Genomic DNA, 20466 nt, shown 5'->3' on the forward strand with positions numbered 1-20466 from the left:
TTTTAAGTGGAAATGCCACAGTGCGCAAAATATGATTTTTTTTATGAACACGTGATGGATGCAAATCTCCCCGCCGGCTGTGATCGTTTCTCGCAAATTTGATGAGTAGCAAGTGACATTTGAATCTTTTCGGGAGATTTGGAAGGATCTAGGTCACATTAGTTCCCCAGCTTGTATGTCATAGAATTGATCAAATAATTTATGTGATATTTTTGGGGGTTGATTGACAGACTATTCTCTATTTGTACTAACAGTTATAATAACCAACAATTATCATGCATAATGTGAGAGGTTAACAGATTAGTGTTTTTATTTTCACCATAATTGATCACAACAAACTTTTATTTAAGTAACAGAAGCGATCACACATTGCAGAGTTGATTATGATAGAATAAGTTAGGGTGAAAAACAAACTCAATGGGAGGGGAGTTCTAGACCACTACTAACAACGAATTTCGAAATAAACTCGGGAGAAAACGCTAGCAGATGATAAGTAGATTGTTAAGAGATGGAGGGGAGACACACAGACAAAGAAGTTAGAAGGGTCGACTATTACTAACAGGAGAGCTTGATTTTGACACTGCAGAGAGGTAGTGTTAGTTGGCATTAGCAGAACGCAAAGAACTCCAATCAAATCAACCAAAAACAGCAGGACACAAGGCAAGTCAGGTTCAACAATCTCAGGACGGTTTGACTAGAGATAAAAAAAAGAGCGGGAGGATTTGGTGGTGGTTTTAGGTACCGTGTTGGAGTGGCGTCTCATGAGGGCAAAACTGAACCGCCGGAGGGAGTGGTCACCTTCGCCGGTGCCGCCGGTTCCCGGATTGCTGCTGAGGAGGTACGGCGTCAGTGCGTTCGTGACCACCAGCGACGGAATTCGAAGCCGATGGGGCATTTTGCTCGGCGAAACGTTCCCGGATTCGGTACCGGTGCCTCCGGAATCCGCCGGGGTCGGGGAAGCGGTTTCAGTGGCGCGGTTGGGGGTGGCTCGTGTTGGCGTCATCGGAGCCGAACCCCGGGACTGGTCCCCACCGGTGGGGAAACTGGTCGCGAGGACATTGTCGTCCACAAGTATGGAGCTGGGAAACGATCCATGGATGCTGCTAACCAGAGCCTTTACGTGATCAAAGCTGCCCTTGCGCTCCATAACCCTCGCGGATAGTTCTTAAAGTGGGATTTGCAGCCGATTCTAAACAGTTCACTATGTTGCGACGACGGTTGGGACGAAGAAATGTTACTCTGAGGCGCTAAGTTCCGATTCGTTGTCATTCCCACGTGGAGTACCACATCTAGGAACAATATCACATACTGGACACAACACAACAAGATTGGTAACGACGACGACGATTGACAATTGGACCCTCACGAATATTACGATGTTAGTCGATTCCTCACTTTGGATGGGTACTCCCAGGACAAGACTAGTTACGGATAACAGGCATTAGTAGGTACGAACAACTAACGATTTTGTATTGAAAATACACATTCTGGAAAATAATTCAGATAGAAAGAAACAATTTGATTCCTGGATTATGAGGCGCCGAATGCATGTACAGATAGGTACACAACATAAAAGGGATGAGAAACGTAAAACGGTATGAGTGTGTAGGCCACTAGAACTCCACTAGAAGCAAAACAGTTGAAACAGATAACATTGGGTTATTCCGGGATGAGGGTATGATTAATATTGTGATTGTGATCTTTTTTGGCATCCTTTCATGACAAGTTTTTTTGATTCGTGAAGATAGACATCATTTGACATAGAACTCTAAGAGAATCGATTCTAAATCTATTACGGCTTTCCGAACTGAACATTGAAAGTAACTCTAGTTGCGCTAAACATTGGTGGTTCAAACCAAACGATATCATATCTATACGTATTTACACAAAATCCGCTGAACACTCTAGTTTAAATATATTCTAATATTCCAGAGATAACAATAACAAACAGATTTATCCATACGCAAAAGAGAACCACTTTGCTCTCGTTTCCAGCGCAGCAGTGTGCTGCTGTAACTGGTATTTTTGAATATGGATTAAACGGAAGTGAGTCACATGGCAACAATCCGAGACCGAGATCCGTTTCGTTGTTATTCAAAAACTGAGCTATAAAAAACGCAACAAGAACAAGTACAGAGACTAGAATAAACATCAAACTGGTCTCGCGCGCGCAGTTTCGTCATATACGTTGGTATCAAATTGAGCTCGGAAACAATGTAGCATGGGCACAACGAGACAGGACGACGTCACGGTGTGCCGGTGTTGTCATTTTGAAAATAAGATTAAAATGCGCGCAATGGTGAAAACTTGGCTGGTTTGATGTGAAATAAACGAAATTAATTAGAGGTGGGAAATGTGCCGAAACGATGCTCGTTAATGAACCGTGTGATGAAGGATTCGAGTCTTTCGCAATTGTTCAACACTTTGTGTATCTAGTAAAACGTTGTTTTTCGTTCATTACCCGATGCAAAAGTCCCCTTTCTGTCATGTAGCAAGTCTGTTTCGTCTTCAGTCAACATGGTCTGAGTCAGCTGCACGACGACGCCAAATACTTTGTACACGCACAGCAGATCTGCAGAATACAGAGTTCGAAACAAATCTCAACGTCGTGGTCGCGGTCGTTGCGGAAGCTGCAAACGCCGATCGACATACTTTAATGAGATTTCCAAGAGCTCAAGTTCATTCCGGCATAGTACACGGGGAAGTGGTGGTCAGGCCGGCCGGCCGCAGTTATTCGCCTCGCCAAATTGATCGCGGCGTTTTCCGCTGCAATGATCGATTGGAGTGTGTGGCATTTTTTGTTTTGTTTTGGTTGTGAATTCTGCGACCAGTGCGAGCACAGCAACTCGGTGAGGCAGGTGGTAGATTTCGGTCTGCATACCGGCTTTTTAAACCGAAATAGCGGTAAGTGTAAACAAATGGTTCGCAGCAGCAACATCCACTTGTTTTGCGCATTGATATTTGCTTATATCGTAAATATTGGTGACTGTAAGTGGCACCAAGAGACAATAATCATAATTTTAAAACCTGGTAAAGCACGAGATACTAATTAGCGATCGAAACAACCACTTCATAAATGCATATTTCCTTTAGACAAATATTGATTCTGGAGATAACACTGGTTTGCTCGGTCTGGGTTTCTGTTGTGTGCAACCTATTTTTAGCAAACTCGGGTATGACACAAAAGAAGGTGACCCGTTTAAATATCAAATGTTAATAAAGTAATAAAGCCGCATTCTGGCACCCGATCGGCAGTTTGGACCGTTTGATATTTAGACATAATCGGAGATTTTTACCTAAAAATAGGTTGATTTTTTGGCAAATGAGATCATTTATGATTCAATAAAATAAAGTTGTCAATATTTTATTTATGATTTCAAAAGAAGCAATCACATGCTCATCATTGTTAAACTGCATTTAGATTAAAAGTCGACTCTACAATTTTTGATATCCGATTTCTCAATATTACTTACTACAGTGGTTTCGAAGTAATTTTAAAACAAAATATTTCTTTGATATGATTTCTCTCTTTCTCGACGTTCTCTCTCAAGTTGTACTCAGCAGAAAGCAATGATTGGTCGAAATTATATGGTGGCGAGAAGGAAATCCCGATTATTACGGTGATTATCCAGTCTCAATCCCCAGAAAGTTCCTGCTGAATTTTCTAGAATTTACTTTTTGAAAGTGGAATTTAAAATTCGATTTTATTCGATCCACGATCGTGCTATCGTGTTTAACTTTATTTGTTATTGTTTGCATTGTGTGTGTGTGTGTGTGTGTGTGTGTGTGTGTGTGTGTGTGTGTGCAACCAACCAAACGGGACCACGCGGTCGCTTCTTACAAATTGAGTTGTTTCCATGTATTTTTTTTTTAAGATCTACATTCTATACATGCAAATAACTCGCATAGGCATTTGGAAGGTGTTAGCTCTGCCAAGCTTCGGTGACCCATTTCTACGCTGGCTAGCCGAGCGCGAGGTACTTCAGCTTTATCGACAAGCCCCGCCCTGAAGAACGTTTGGACCAATCGGATTCAAACGTTATTTAGAACTTCCGAGCCCTTGTCAAATGGACAAGGACCCAGCGCGTATATAGTTGATAGTAACAGTATTCCTAATTCCAGTCATAGCTCACCAAGTCGCGATGGCCTATTGGTTAGCATTTTTGCTTACCAATCCAAAGCACGGGGGATCAAACCCCGACTCGAGCGACTTTGATTTTTCGTTCATGTTCAGAGTTTCAAGATTTATATTTCCTATACTTTCTCGTTGGGAGCAGATGGGAATCGAACCCAGGACCATTCGCTTACAAAGCGAACACCGTAACCAGTCAGCCACGGCCGCTCCCTTTGTTATTGTTTGCATTGTGTGCACTCTTTTTCTTTTGTTTAACAAACTCAAACAGCTAGCACGATCAGAACGTGTAGTTAAAGTGAAATTTGCATTTTGCTGAAAAGTCCAGAACTTTTTGTTTGAAAAACGGCAAAAATTGTAAGTCCCTCGTCTCTGACCAAATGATATTTTTCAATTGCCAATGAGTTAAAATTTATTTCTTATTGTCTTCTGTGAGCATAACTGAACTACTACTGAAAAACTAATAGAAACCCTTGAATGAACATCTCTGTTTAACATACTTCTGTAAATCAGCTTTTTTAAGTCAATTGTTAAGGCTAGTACAAATTTTATTTAAAATTTTTGTCGCTCTTCAAAGTTGGTCCGAAAAATCAGGGGGCAAAACATTTTTTTTCAAAAGACTTCAAAATTTCAGTGGATATTTAGGTGCAATCAGCTGAAATCAATTTAGGGGAAAGTGGGGCAAGTGTAACAAGCTAAGGAAATGCTCGTCAAAACCCATTAAAAACGTTAAAACATCTGTCGGATTTTTTTCATAATCATCTTATGTCAGGTCTTGATTAAGACTTGGATAGAACAAATTTTGAAAAAAAATCCTGTTTTTTAATGTTAAAAAACGAGTTTAAAATTTTTGATTTTCCGTACATTTTACTCAACTAGTGGGGCAAGAGTAAGGCTACCAACTGTACGGATTTTTTCCTTACCATACGGATTTTCGAACCTCTTCGCGGATTTTTAACAGACCGGAATTTTTGTAGGGAATTTTACGCATAATACGGATTTGTACGGAATTTTAACAACTTTTTAATCATTGAATTGCTTTTTAGATTTGGTCAAAGCTTTTGTTAACTAGGAATTTGTATTTTTCTGTAAGTTTGATTTAAAAAGGGAGTTTTCCGGGTTTTCTTCAATTCAAACTTGATTATCCATAATTCTAGAGTTTTTGAACTATTGTCTTTCATATGTTAATAGGATATAAAAAAACTCTAGAATTGTTCTTTTAGAAATTTCATACTAAATACATTTATCCATTTCCAAAGGCTTTCTAAAACTTGTGAAAACATTTGAACATTTGAATTAACAAATCTAGAGTTTTTTTAAAGGTCCTATAAACTGTTGTGTTTCACATGTTATAGGACCTTTTCAATAAAACAACCCTGGAAAAGTGTTCGCAAAAACACTAAGAACGATATTATTCGTAAAAGCAAACTTGACATTTCGTTAACTTTTAATCGTTTAACAAAAAAAAAATGAAGAACATAATGATTTGATTCAAATCACGGTTTATTTTATAAATACTTTTAAACGTGCAAGTCATAAGCACTCTGATAGAATTTTGTGAAATTTGTTAGCTGTAAAAACAACACAGTTTTATATTTTTAATTCTCAAATTTATTAAATTTAATTTATCTTAATAATTCATTGACAGTTTTTTTTATACCATGGTGCCATATCGGCAAAGTGTGCGGATTTTTGCTCAGCAAGAGTTGGTAGCCTTAGGCAAGAGGAACAATGCATGAAACAACATGTTAATTTGCTAACAAGTGAACTGCTATCACTTTAAAACATCAGATTAGAATGTATTTGAAACGTTTCTTTCATTTTTAGGTTAAATAATAATATTTTACTAAAAAGTTGATCGTTTTTACGAAAAAAATAATTACTAAGATGATAAATAGTAAATTTTCATAGTATCACTTTATTTTGTAAAGACATTTTTTTAACAATTTTTTATCAGTTTTTAAGCACTTTTTTGTATTTATTTCCCAATAAAATATGTTGTTGCAGCAATTCGTATTTTTTCCATACTAAAAATCCATATGGTACACTTGCCCCACCGGAACAAGATTTTTTAAAAGCTCTCAGCAAAAATAACCAAAAGTTAAATCATACTTTCTAATAGGTACAAATCATTGGTTGGAACACTACTGATCTAGGAAAAATAGCATTCTGATAAAATGAGCCTTATAACGAACACTAAGCCTTATTTTGTTCTTTCCAAATATTATAAGAAAACAAAGGTTTTTCAAAAACTTCATTAAATCTTATGCCTCGTGGCGTTTACGTTGTTTTGTCGGTTATGTGGTAGTAGAATCAGCTAATTGAATTGCTAGCAACAATTCCTCATACTGGAAATAATCAAAATTGGAAAAATTACGGCCGTACGAGCGATTGTTCCTCTTGCCCCATATGGTCGTCTTGCCCCACCTTCCCCTAAAATGCATTCCCTTGCGTTACAATCATTTTTAGCATGCTTGGGTTGATTAAAAAATCTTTTGAACTTGGCAAATTTGTTGATGTTTAGTTTCGCAAAAAGTTTTTTTTTACTGAAATTTTTGTTTTCGTCAAATCTCACATGTTTTGAAAACGAATGCTTGCAAAACTGCCTATTATTGAACAAATGGCTAATATCCACTTTTGGCAGAAACGAGATTTTTGCACAAGGTGGTAGAGGATGTTCCAACGCCTAATCTGAAACTTGAATTTTACTGAAAGAGTGTTTAGACTTGGATGCCGATGCGAAAAACCAAACGACTAATATGCCTTGACAGAGTTTTGGTGACAAACACTAAAACGCGTTTTTCTCGGAATATTTGATTTGGCATAATAGCAAAATTTTCAATTATCAGGTAGAAACTAGTGTGAAATGCATTTTAAAACACTTTTTGCATTCAGATGTTGAAACTATGGCTTGTTATACCATTTTTTATATTTTGTTTTTTTTTTGCTCCCTCCACCCTTTGACGCCGGCCAGAGCCGAGGGACAAAAACTTTGAAAAATATTTGCATTGGCCTAATGCGATTTAATACAATAATGCAATTTTTAACTGCGGTGGCTTGCGGTTACATTGAAGTTTCGTAGCACGAATCGATTCTCCAGACAATTTTACAAAAAGGTGTCCATATTGGCAATTGTCTTAAGTCCAATCCTAAGATAAAACGGGTTTAAAAATTAAAATGTTGAAAAAGCAGAGGTTTTGGCATTTCTATATGACAATCTTGCTCATCCAATTTTCAACTCAAGTCGTTTTATTATTTATGTAAACTTATTTACTGTCCAGGCTGTTAACATTGACTGAAAAAATATACTATTTTCAGTTATGAGCAAGCTAATTACACTTACGCAATTTTTACCGATAGAATATTTTGAATCGGAAGGAACACAACTTTCTACGTATAAATCTCCCATTTATCCCATCTCGATTTATTGTATTTTCGTATCTAAAAATACAATTTTTTGGAATTTAACTTTCAGTGATTTGTTTAAATGATTGTTAAAGAAATGGTTGAAAATAATCCAAAACTTTTTAAATAAACGAACTCGTAAAAAATCAACAATTCAACGATTTTTCCCAATTTTTTTTAATATGTTTGCAGCAATTCCATTACAAGAAAAACCTAAACCGGAAAAAAGTTCTTCGATCGAGCTCAATTTTTTTCTGGGGGTTCCTCGGTCATTTTTTTAGTTTAGCAATTATGGTCACCTAGAATAAAAATATAAATTGAAATTACAAGCCGAGGTTTCAACATGCATTTTACACGCGTCCAGTTGCTTTCCAATCATTAGTTTTCAAAATATCGATGTATTGACGGAAACTTTTCGTGGGACTGTGTATTGGTATTTCGTGAAAATTTAAAATGTCTTCAAAGGAGTTCAAACATGCTAAATATGATTATAAACGTAGGAAAATGCATTTTAATTGGTTTTGGATTGATCAACTTTATTTTTCATTCAAATTTTGAAGTACAGTCATCCCTAATATTCGGAACAGTTTACAGATCGGCCAATGTTCAGAAAATCATAGAAAATCGATAATTGATCTTAATGATTTGCTTTTACCTTCATTCGAAAGCTTTTCTTGCGATCTTTCGAATGCTGTATCGAACAACTGCAAATTTTTACTTTTATATCAAGTTTTTGAAGAAAACCTTTGACCCTTGAAATCCACAAATTCGGAACACTTTTTTCTTACGGATGTAAACAAACTTTGGTTCTCTCCATGAGTACACAATTTTTACAAAATAATGACTTAACGCACTGAAACCAACGAAACTCAAGCTTAGTTATGTTTTATGAATGGTCTGATAACTTTTTTTTGTAAAAATATCAGTTAAATTCAGGTGTTCCACAATTGTGGGAGGCACAATAACATCCCACAATCATGGAACAGGCAATTTGGAGGCAGAGTTTTGCTGCTCTGGATAAAGTAGTCTTGAAATGAAGTGTTTTGTTCAAAAAGTACTACTTTTACTAGTGAAATAGCAAGAGAATGTCCAAATGAAGGTCCTAAAAATAGTAGGGTCGACAAAAAAGCTGCATTTGGCATGTTATTGACAAATTACCACAAAAGTGTTCCGAATTTGTGGGTGTTCCGAATATGTGGGATGAGTGTATCCCGAAAAAAAAATTTTTTTGCCCCCTGATTATTCAGACCGATTTTGAAGATGGAGATCCCCAGAAAAAAAATGAGCCCGATCGGAGAGCTTTTTTTCGGTACAAATCAATCTCAATCAATATAGCTTTGTGCAGTGACAGTAACCACGCGATTTCAAGATCGGAAATATTGTAACTAACTAAAAGCACACACGCAACCTGAACACGCACTAGAACTAGAAATTGGCACGTTCTCTATCCGCTAGTTACCTGCTGATGTTCGTGATGGGTGGACGACCGTAGTTTGTTCCGAAACATTTTTGTCGTATTTTCAAACTGTAACATTCTCTCTTCTTTAGGCACTTGTACTGCTGAGTTCCGAATTTTGTGTCAGTCACATTGTATGATTTGCACTTTGATAACCAACATTCACTGCCCCACGATTGGCACAGAAACTGGAAACTTTGCCGTGTGATGATGTCTATGCTCGGATAGCTCGATATTACTAACTGGCGTGACTCTCTCACTCTGTTGGCAAAACTATCGATCAATTACTCTTGCAACGGCGTGTCCAATAGACATCAATTCTCGATTGGCACATGGCGCACGTCATCACTCTACTATTCTGCGGGTCTCATCGATCCACATTGGAAACCCAAACTTTGGGAGGTCAGCCTAACGACTGATGCTCCCAGAATCACCCAGCCCTTATATGAAGTTTGCTCGCTCACTCTCTCTGTTTCTGAACCGTTTGTTGTTGTATGCATTAGTTGGAGGCAAATATTTTGTTATTTTGTGGTATACGACCGACTCGATAGATAGCACGCGGTTGGTTGTGAGGGACGACGACGACTACAAAGCCGAACAAATAGTGGCTTCTTCGTCCGTAACTCCGTCCCAACCCTAAACCCGGCACTACCCGGGAATGCAACGTTCATGCAACGTGCATATCGGCATCTTTGCTTTGGCATTACACCCGGCTATACCCTATATAGATGCATTTTATGGGTGCATTTTCGAATTGCCAACCTCTATTTGCACCCCGCCATCATCGTATAGGCTATAGAGATAGTGCACGCGCTGGCTTCCCAGGAATAGATCGTAATATTGATTTTGAGCACCCTGAACTTGTGCTCTGTACAGCGAGAGTCGTCAGCGAAAGAGGGACTCATCGCGCCAATTAACACTCAAATTAGCGTTAGCGCGATGGAGCAACTGTTTTACCCTTACAAACTTTATGGATTCTGACCTGGAACCTGAACGAAGATCCAGAGTACGTCACCCTACACGTCGTTATCAATTTGATTGACACGCGAGGGGCTTCTGACAACACAGTCTCATTGTATTTGCAAAATCGCCAAAAAACGACACTATCTAAGCTGTCTGAATGTCATCTCTTTCGCGTGGTAGCGATATCGATAGAATTGAAAAAAAGAGCAAATTGTAAAAAGTATAACTTTATTTTTCAATTAAAATTAATTAGAAAGAGTTTTAGCCATAGAATATTTTTAAAATCATTTTTACTTGATTAGGAGATTGTGGAGTCTTTTCTTATGACTTAACTATTAATTTAGCATTATTGAATAGTCCATGCAAGCATCCATAAAAAAAATCCCGAAAAAAGTATGTAGCGAAAATGAATTTCTCAAAAACACCTTCCCAACCTAACTCAAGTTCATATCAACTAAAAATCAAATTCAGAACAAAAGTGTGTGTGGAGCACAAGAAAAAACTTTACTTAAATATTTCAGAACTGGCTCGATTCATTTATGCCGGATTTGAGCTCCAGGTCAAATTGAGATGATATCTAAATAGAACACTTTCTTATTTGTGTTTCAAAATTATGCTATTTTTTCACTAAAATGCATAATTTGATCAACATTACACCCAAAATTCAGAGTCGAGATAATCGTTCTCTCAAAATTTATTGAGGGCTCAGTGCCAAAATCGATAGAATAATGGTCCCCAACTCACACCATCATAACAAATGAGTTCATTCGTTAGTTGAATCAATAAATCTCCAACAAGTGTCATACATCGACTTCTGACTTCTCCTTGGTCGCCAAGCTGTGGTGGCCGAGGCAGCTAAGTCATTGGATTGGTTTGTCAAAGGTCTCTGGTTCGATTCCCGTTGTCGACACTTCCGGTTTTTTGTTTGACGGATGAACTTTTTTTGCAAATGAACCTCGAGAGAATAGTTCTATCGCCCATCTCGAGCTGTGTTCTCTGCGTCCGTGAATGGTACCACTATTCTCTCGACTCGAGACCATCATTTTCTCGGACTAGCGCTGCCAGTTTTGGGTGTAGATTTGATGTGAGATTCTTTGCAGTGCTTTTTAAATTTTGAAATTCCGTCGAATTTTGTCTGAGTTACAGCTGTTTAATGATTGTGAACTTTGTGTCCCGATTTGCCCCACTTTCCATTGACCAAGACATTTACTGGCCCTAGTTGCAAATAAGAGAAATCCGGCTTCACAAAAGTACAAAAATATCACTTAAGTGGTCATAACTTGAGATAAGGTAATCAGATCTTCAAACTTTAAAACTCATTGAGAAGATTTCTCGACAACAATAAGTCGGATGAGGAATCCGGACATAGTTTCCGTGCATACAAGTGACATTCGGCTGCAATAAAAACTTAAATATCACATGAAATGTTTTAACATGAGCCAGGGTTGCCAGATCTTCAAACTATTGAAACTATGGTTTTGAGTTGATTTCTGGCAACTTTTATTACAACTGGATTTATACAGCATGTTTTATATAAGCCCGAGCTCCCTACAAATCTTTGATAGGTTGTTCAAGGTCAAAACTCAAAATAACCTTATCTAGTACTTTGAAAAAACATTCCATTTTTTATATTGTATGTAAAAGTTTAAGCTCCAATTTGCATGAAGGCTTTCATTTATCAAGTTTTCATTCATTTTAGAATAAGTTTAACTTGAAACGTTGTATGAAAGTAAACAATTTTGTTTTAACTCTTCTCTATTTTTTTTCCTTTTTCCTCAATCTTAAAACTAGAGCGGCAAACGTTATCACAAATTTATGCATAAGAGAAATCAATGCTATGTACTTTTGTAAAACGGTTCAATTGAATGTCACATTTTATAGTTGAGCCTTATGATCTTCTCTCCACTGCTTTTCCTTGAAACCTTTCACTGTATCAGACTCGGCACACATTGGCCTCATTATGGTGGTTAATTAACCACGCAATTTAATCCTTGCAAATATGCACACGACCAATAAGAACTAAATATTTGCAATCGTTTATATTTTCTTCACTTAACCTACTTCACTGGTTGCAATCTTCAAACAAACCCTTAAGCCTTACAAAACACTTTGCAAAAAATCTAAACCCGCGCACGCACCGGCCCTCCAACTACGAGCAACGACCACGATGTATCTAATCAGGAGCACGTCTAGCGCTGCTACTAAAACATTAAACTGTGTGAAGCCTCGCGCGCGAACCCATCGCAAGTCGCGACAAACCCTCCGACCAGACTGAGCCGCCACCGAGCAAACAACCAACGACCGTCGTAAACTGACGTCCAACAATAGGAGGATAACAACGAGTACGGCGGCGACGACGATGATGATTAAAATTCTTGTATGATTAGTTTACACATCTGCAAACAAAAACCAATTGCAACGCAAAGGCCATATTTGTGCGATACTTGCTAGTGTGTCTCTTGCTCGCTCGACTCGATTCCCCTTCCTGCTCTCACTATCACTATCTCTTTATCTCGTTGGTAACGAGAACGAACGAGAGACAGCGAGCAAAAATTATCATCACAATTTTTCACACCGGTGTCACTGATCTACCCGTAATTATACGGTGAAAAGATAGCGGAATAGGTGCAGTATGGGAAAATGGCAGGCATAAGGGATGCTAGAACGCATAAGAGAATTGTCTTGAAAAAAACAAGGCTTGAACAAAAAAAAAAAAAAAACTCAAAAAATATGTTTCGAAACCTCTTAAGTAGCATCGCTGCTCGTCCGGTACGTCGACGAATTCTAGTATTTAAGCAATGGTCCTGATTGCTCTAGAAAGACTCATTCACTCGCGATCACAAATCAAACGCGACGGAAAAACTGCTCTGACAGATTTCTACCGTTTGTCTATTCCACACCAATCGCTACTGAGTACTCTTTCTTTTCTCTCACTCTCACTCCAATCGGGTAGTACAGAATGATTGCTCTATATCGCTCAAAGCTAACTCGAAAGGCGATCGGCTCGGTTTGATAATTTATTAAACTGTTTAAAAACAATGTTATCAAAAATGTTTCGCAGTTTTGTTGATAACACAACAAAAAAAACCCATTTGACAGCAGTTTCCACCATGCCAAGTCTAAATTGACGGCAAACTGTCATATTGCAGGCCAAGTGAGCGCCTTGCTGGTTCTTTGATGGATTCTCTCCTCTCTGAACGTATTCGTTTGTGATTCGGGTTGACGGACGGAGTAGGCGAAGAAATTCGCGAAGTATTTGTTTCGCTGTGTGAGGCGATTGGCCATGGCGGGTCGTGTTCGCTCGCGAAAGGTATTTAAAGCAATTCCAAGTCTCAATCAACCCCCAAGTCACCCTACACGATTAGCAGTCTATCATAGCGGCGACTGAACGCGTTGTCATTGTGGTTGAATTTCACGGGCATTCTCTCCTTCCTCAGGCCTAATGGAACAATACCTATGTGTGTAAGACTGTTATCAACGAGTGCAAATCATCTGCTGCCCATCAACCGGACACGGCTATCGAAGTGTCAAGGCAATCGAGTGTACCCCCTTAATGGGGTGTGTATATTACATTTTGCTAAATTGCCGTTATCACTTGTAATGCGAGTCGTGTTACAAGTGAGGAAGTACCGGTTGAATTAGTTTTTCCACTTTTAATAGCTTTAGATGACAACTCATGCTGATCATCACATTCGTTTTGCAGTTGTTGTCTTTGATATCCCGCGTCATCTTCCTTCTGGCAATTCAAGCTGGACTCTGGTACACACACTGTACACTGTGCTAACTGTTAAGATAAGATATACAGTTGTCACATTTTATAACGAAAACGATCCGACTCTCTGCTCAAACAGCAGGGCGATGCTTTATGGGACGCTATAAATTTTCTAACGATTGTTGAGGGATCAACGACGAGTGATGAGCCGCTGGGTAGCGGCTGATAATTTATGATATCGCGGTGGTTCAGAGGCTGATTGGGTGTTAATTCAACTGGGCAGCTACATTCGCTCTTCCGAATTAAGGAGCAACCCTATCAATCAGGCCAGTACTGAGTTCTATCAGTTTGCAATTCGAAACATTCAGAGAACTTAACAGTCGCAGTTATAGTTGTGTTGCTGTTTGCTCAAGATTAGCTGATAAGAGCTTTGATTTTGATTTCAGAACTATACACAATGTTTAAATCTCTAAAGAGCAAAGCATTTGAATACAATTAGCAAACAATATTTGTATGTTAGCGATTACAATCAACTTAATGGCAAATCAGTTTTTCAAACTTTGGACGTTTTACTCAAAAGTAATTCTCTCTGTTTCCGAAAATCGACTTTTCTATGTACTTTTTTGATTTGGATGAAATTTCGTCCTTACCTACCTGTGTCGAAAGAAGTCATTTTGCACAGGTAATACAAGTCTCTGTGAAATTTATGGGACTGGTCATACCTCATACAAAATGGGTATGCAATAGGGTGGTCCAAATCCGGACTTTTTTGGGGCTACCCCCTGAAATCAAAGATTGACCCATCACTAGGCTAAATTCCAAATTTGAGCTCATTCTGACCACGGGAACCCCTCCCTCCAATCGCTTAAAGTTTGTATGGGAAAAATCGTCAAAATATATGGAGAAAAGCAACTGTTTTACTTTTTTACCTGTGTAAGGTGCCATAATTATCCTATTCTTTCCATTTCTCAAATGTAGAACCTTCATTATATTTAGAACAACTTTCCCCAAGACACCATATTTTTAGGATTTTTTCCCGCGAAGTTATTAGCGCCCAAAACTGCCCCTTTTTGCGCGGCCAGCTGTAAGGGGCTACCTAACAACGATGTTTATTTCCATCGTACATGTACGTGCTCTCTCTCAGGTTCAAACTCTCTCACAAGCTTGCTCGCCTGCCTGCCTGTTTACCTACAAGCGCGCGCTGTTTCTCTGCTTGGACTTTTGTCGTCGTCGTCGTTTTCGTTTGCTATCCGCTGCGCTGCGTTTCTGGCATGTTTATTATAATTTTCAACTTAAATAGCAGGATTGTTTTGAGATATATTTAGCATATACATTCTTAAATTATGTCAAAAATAAAAAAAAAACTGTGCTGAAAAAAAAAGTTTAAAGAAAAGACAGCTTAGGCTCGATTAAAAAATTAAAGCAAATGTCATAAGAACAGGGTTTGTTTGCTTTTCCAAACATTACACACAGTTTTTCGTATATGCTAAAGAAACATGATAATGATTCAATTATTTAAAAAAAATCTTCAGGTAATACAAATGTTGTTCCTTTAGGTAGTTTAACAAAAATATACTTTAGTACGAATGAGAACAAATCAAGGCAATTTTACAATTATTGCTGCAAATTTTCATTCATTCTCTCTAAAATTATTATTTTTTCTTTCTGGAAATTTCTTTCTGTGTTCCTAGACCACCTGCAACAAATATTGCAACTGTTTATCATTTTTTGTCAGTTTACCTGTAATTTTTTCGATTCAGGAAACATCTCTTTCTGCACAATCATTAACTACCTTCAGATCTTGCAGTTGCGGCCTTCCTTTAAGATACTCATTTGGATTCAGTTTTTAAAAAAATCTAAAGAAAATTCCTTCATTTTTTATTTAAAAAAACTGCATGGTATTTCTTGTAACAAAAGCAGATAAATTAAAATCCTAAACGTTTGCAATTAGGTTTCGATCTGAACAGATGACGATTCATGGATGAACTAATTCATCAAATTTGTATTCTCTCTCACACGTTCTTATAATATGATATCTATTGTTGATCACATATTACATTAAATTTTATATCTCAAAACAAACCTGGTGTTTTAGTTCAACATTATAATAAACATGTCTGGAGTTTTTTTTTTTTTTTTTTTTTTTTGAAAGATCCAATAAACCAAATTTCTAGTTTTTGCTTTTTGGGTGTTTTTGAAACCGCCTTGAGTCAGGGGTATTAAAAAACACCCACAAAGCAAAAACTGAAAATTTGGTTTATTGGACCTTTTCAAAAAAAAAAAAAAACTCCAGATGTCAAGAACGCAGCGCAGCGGATAGCAAACGAAAACGACGATGACGACAAAAGTCCAAGCAGAGAAACAGCGCGCGCGCGTAGGTAAACAGGCAGGCAGGCAGGCGAGCAAGCTTGTGAGAGAGTTTGAACCTGAGAGAGAGCACGTGCGTGTACGAATTGGAAATAAACATCGTTGTTAGGTAGCCCCTTACAGCTGGCTGCGCAAAAATGGTCAGTTTTGGGCGCTAATAACTTCGCGGGAAAAAATCCTAAAAATATGGTGTCTTCGGGAAAGTTGTTCTAAATATAATGAAGGTTCTACATTTGAGAAATGGAAAGAATCGGATAATTATGGCACCTTACACAGGTAAAAAAGTAAAACAGTTGCTTTTCTCCATATATTTTGACGATTTTTCCCATACAAACTTTAAGCGATTGGAGGGAGGGGTTCCCGTGGTCAGAATGAGCTCAAATTTGGAATTTAGCCTAGTGATGGGTCAATCTTTGATTTCAGGGGGTAGCCCCAAAAAAGTCCGGATTTGGACCACCCTAGTATGCAAATGTATGAAATGCTTGCAATTGCCAATTACCTCACAATTTGTTGATTAAATGTATCGTTCTCAAGTTATAACCGCTTTTGGTTATACTTTTGTGTATTCTTTTGGTTTTTTGTTCATTCAAAAATACTCTTTGAGGGAATATCACTTCCCCAGAAACATATTTTTGAAAAGATGAGGAAATGTCCTACAATTTTCTCTCTGAAACTTTAAGTTGTAAAATTCTCAAAATTTCAATGATGACTTTGCATTTATTATTTTCTTTTGATCTATTAAATAAAGTTAATTTCGATGTTTTAAAATCAAGGCTCATTTTATAATTTAGACCATTTTTTTTACATTACATTGTAAATCAAACCAATAGTTTTAGAGATATCGTCTGTTGAAAAATAAAACTTATTTCCATCAATTTGAATTCTTTCTGAGGTTTAATCTCAGAAACTAACTGTCCGCTGGTGCACTTTATCAAAAGTTTCGATTGGAAATTTGATTTAGCTTTTAATTTTTTAATCACATTTCCGACAATTTTTGCAGTATTTTTTAAACCTCTTTTTTCAAAAAAATCGTTCCACTGGAACCAGATTTTGCACCATCATGTGCTATGGCTCAAAATATGTCTTTTTCAGTCCCATAAAACAAAGCTTAACCCGACAAATTTCGTCTTGTTCGTCTTGACGTTTTTAGCTTGTTTGCTTATGCAGCCTCCTGTGATCAAAATTGGATTTTACGTAACTTTTCCCAAACAATTTGCAGACTTTTCGGAAGCGGTTCTAGGGTGGTCAAAGTTGTCACTTTTTGGCGTAAGAACCTTCCTTGGACTTATACGAACCCAACGCAACAAAGAGCACCTCGATCCGACGCTCCGTATTGAACTGATTCGCGTTCGAACAAAACCGTCGAAATTTAAAAATATATAAAAACATCATACAAAATAACTATTTTTTGTCTGAATAGTTTTAAAATTATAATCTAAAACTGCCAAAGACACCAAATCGATAACAAAATCCCATCTCATGATTGAAATTTTCATATATATTGTATTTGTAGCCCGCAAAATTGTATGGAAAAACTAATATTGCCAAAATAGCTTTATTGACATAGGGTCATAGGGAATGTACACTGAAAAACGTTACTTAATCCACCCTTAGGTGGTTGTTGCCTTCCTCACATTTAGAGGGTACATACTAGAGTGTAACAAAAATGACTTTTTGGCGGGCATTCAGGGGTTTGTTCCGGTGGGCATACTGAGCCTAAATCCCAAATATGAGCTTGATTGGACGTAACAGGAGCTGGCGCTCCGCCCTTCAATTTTAAATGGAATTTAACCCGTAAAAAAAGATTTTTTCAAAAATGTCACTTTTTGAGGCATATTGGCCACCAATGCGTTTACCAAAAACATCACTGGCGTGTAGGCCAGATCCTTGCGCATCTTTTGATATATATAACATTGAAGTTTGGAGCATCCTGGAGCTCGGTACAGACCTTCAAAGTTTGGCATTTTTTCGAAAAATCGGCCCCGGCAAAAAAGATATGCGTCGCACCTCGCGACGCCCGAGACGCCATTTGATTTTGTTGGGACCGATTTTTCGAAAATATGCCAAACTTTGAAGGTCTGTACCGAGCACCAGGATGCTCCAAACTTCAATGTTATATATACCAAAAGATGCGCAAGGATCTGGCCTATACGCCAGTGATGTTTTTGGTAAATGCATTAGTGGCCAAAATGCCTCAAAAAGTGACATTTTTGAAAAAATCTTTTTTTACGGGTTAAATCCCATTTAAAATTGAAGGGCGGAGCGCCAGCTCCTGTTACGTCCAATCAAGCTCATATTTGGTATTTAGGCTCAGTATGCCCACCGGAACAAACCCCTGAATGCCCGCCAAAAAGTCATTTTTGTTACATCCTAGTACATACCATCAGATTGGGTAGTCAGATCTTCATAATTCGTTGGAAAGGTCTTTTGATTACCTATCCATCGACAGGTCGCATGATAGATCCGGACAACGTTTTCATCGAAATATATGAGATCCAGTTTTTTAAAAAATGCATAAATAACACTTAAGTGCGCGTAACTTTTGATAGGAATGTCAGATCTTCAATCTTTTTAACTCGTTGAAAAGGTCTTTTGATCACCTATCCATCGACAGATCGCATGATAGATCCGGACAACGTTTTCATCGTGCGCGTTCATAAGTGCGCATAACTTTTGTTAGGAATGTCAGATCTTCAATCTTTTGAACTCGTTGGAAAGGTCTTTCAAATACCTTTCTAAAAATGTATAACAAGACGGGGTTTCTTGCAAAAACCACCCTTTTTACAATCTTCCGGACTTTTGTTAGAATCATTTTTTTAGCATAACTATTGAAGTACTTTACTAAACTTTATAATTTTCAATAGCGACTTATGGGACCCCAAGACGGATCGAATGAGACCAATACGGTCCAAATCGGTTCAGCCAGTGCCGAGATAATCCAGTGCAAATTTTTTTGATCAACATCCCACCACACACACAGACATTTGCTCTGAGTCTCTAAGTATACATGAAGGTGGGTCTAGGAGGTCAAATCAAGAATTTCGTTTTTCGAGTGATTTTATAGCCTTTCCTCAGTAAGGTGAGGAAGGCAAAAAACCAATTCTCGAAATCGTGAATTAAATTCACGAATGCGAGAACCACGAAGGAATATATGCACAAATGCACCAAACTCATGAATAAATTCCTTCGTGGTTCTCACATTCGTGAACTTAATTTACGATTACGAGAATTGATTTTTTTTTCTGTGTATGGACCAACTTTCATCTAAATTTACCTTTTTCTGCCTACAAAGATTGTTGCTTAAACTGCTAAAATTCAACATTATAAAAATAGCTGAACACACAAAAAATATTACTGTAATGATAAAAGTAGCTTTGAATTAAAAAGTTGCCAACATTTGCTAAAGGGAAACTTTTTTTCTTGTTTTAAAAATGGAAACTTTTTCTGCTTCAGTTTTTGAAAATCTCCTTACTAACTGATTTGAAAGTATTAACTTTTAATACGACTGTATAATTTCTTTCATTTTGACGTTCTCGTGTAACCGTACACGCCTAAGTCGCAAATGTAAACAAACACTTTGGTGGGTCCGGTGGTGCTGGTGCAGGGTCTAGGACGCAAAGCAAAGCCGACCGTGGCAGCAGCCAGGAATCGGACGCGGAAACCTTCGTGAGCCAAACAGCAGCAGCGGAACGCCTTCGAAGGAGGGTGGTGCGGGAGCGGGACGAGGTCAAGTGCTCGAAAAGGGCAAGTCCAGCTTCCTGCAGGAACTACAGCTGTTCCACGGTCGGAATGCGTAAAAAGGAAGCTTGAGTGGTTGTGATTGATTTTGTTTGTTTTTGTAGGATGAGAGGTAGGAATGTGGATTCGCACCGGTTGTATTCAGTGGTGCTGGCCCGGGATTGGTGGTTGAAGGTCAATTTGCGCGAGGACCAGGGCGAAATCATCGAGGAGATGGCGCAGCCGAAGCGTTGCGTGAACAACGAGATTGCGTTGAAAAAGATTAACTTTCGGTTTTTGGACAAGTGCGAGAAAGTGAATTTCCACGGTGAGTAGAAGGATCCAACGAAGAGGAGTACGACGAAAAGCGGCATAATCGGAGGTGGTCAGCGCTGGGGTTTACAACACCGGTGAGTATTGAGAATGTGTGCAGTGGATAACCAGCCAACTTAACATACTTTCCCTTACTTTTAGCACCTTCCCGCCCACCTCGCGACGGTGCAGCTTCAGCCGAATGGACCTGGACAGTGCTCAAAATCAAATTCCGTTCCGAGGGCCTCATCAACCCCATGTTCCGAATGCGCTTCCAGGATCGGGAACTCCCATCCTGTTCTTTACGCGCGTCGAAACCACCACCCGGAACCGTCCAGCCTGGGGTATTCAGAATTGACCGGTGGCGTACCGTAAGAATCGGTACAGCTTTGGCTTAGACTC

The 20466-nt window shown here is 38.3% G+C and overlaps 1 protein-coding gene across 7 annotated transcripts in view; it reads right to left on the minus strand.

Annotated features, from left to right (window-relative positions):
* LOC6033392 (kinase D-interacting substrate of 220 kDa) overlaps positions 1–20466 on the minus strand; it is a 75795-nt gene that overhangs the window by 49561 nt on the left and 5768 nt on the right. For 4 of the 7 annotated variants that reach the window (XM_038254371.1, XM_038254369.1, XM_038254368.1 and 1 more), the window contains exon 2: positions 743–1487. The exons of 2 other annotated variants lie outside the window; for them this stretch is intronic. In XM_038254371.1, the coding sequence (XP_038110299.1) occupies positions 743–1147 (405 nt within the window). In that variant the 5' untranslated portion in view covers positions 1148–1487. Of the gene's footprint in view, positions 1–742; positions 1488–8996; positions 9369–20466 lie in introns of those variants that run through there. One more of the 7 variants, XM_038254375.1, reaches the window with a different exon arrangement.

The sequence above is a fragment of the Culex quinquefasciatus genome, chromosome 2 (assembly GCF_015732765.1).
Source record: "Culex quinquefasciatus strain JHB chromosome 2, VPISU_Cqui_1.0_pri_paternal, whole genome shotgun sequence".
NCBI classification, from domain to species: domain Eukaryota; kingdom Metazoa; phylum Arthropoda; class Insecta; order Diptera; family Culicidae; genus Culex; species Culex quinquefasciatus.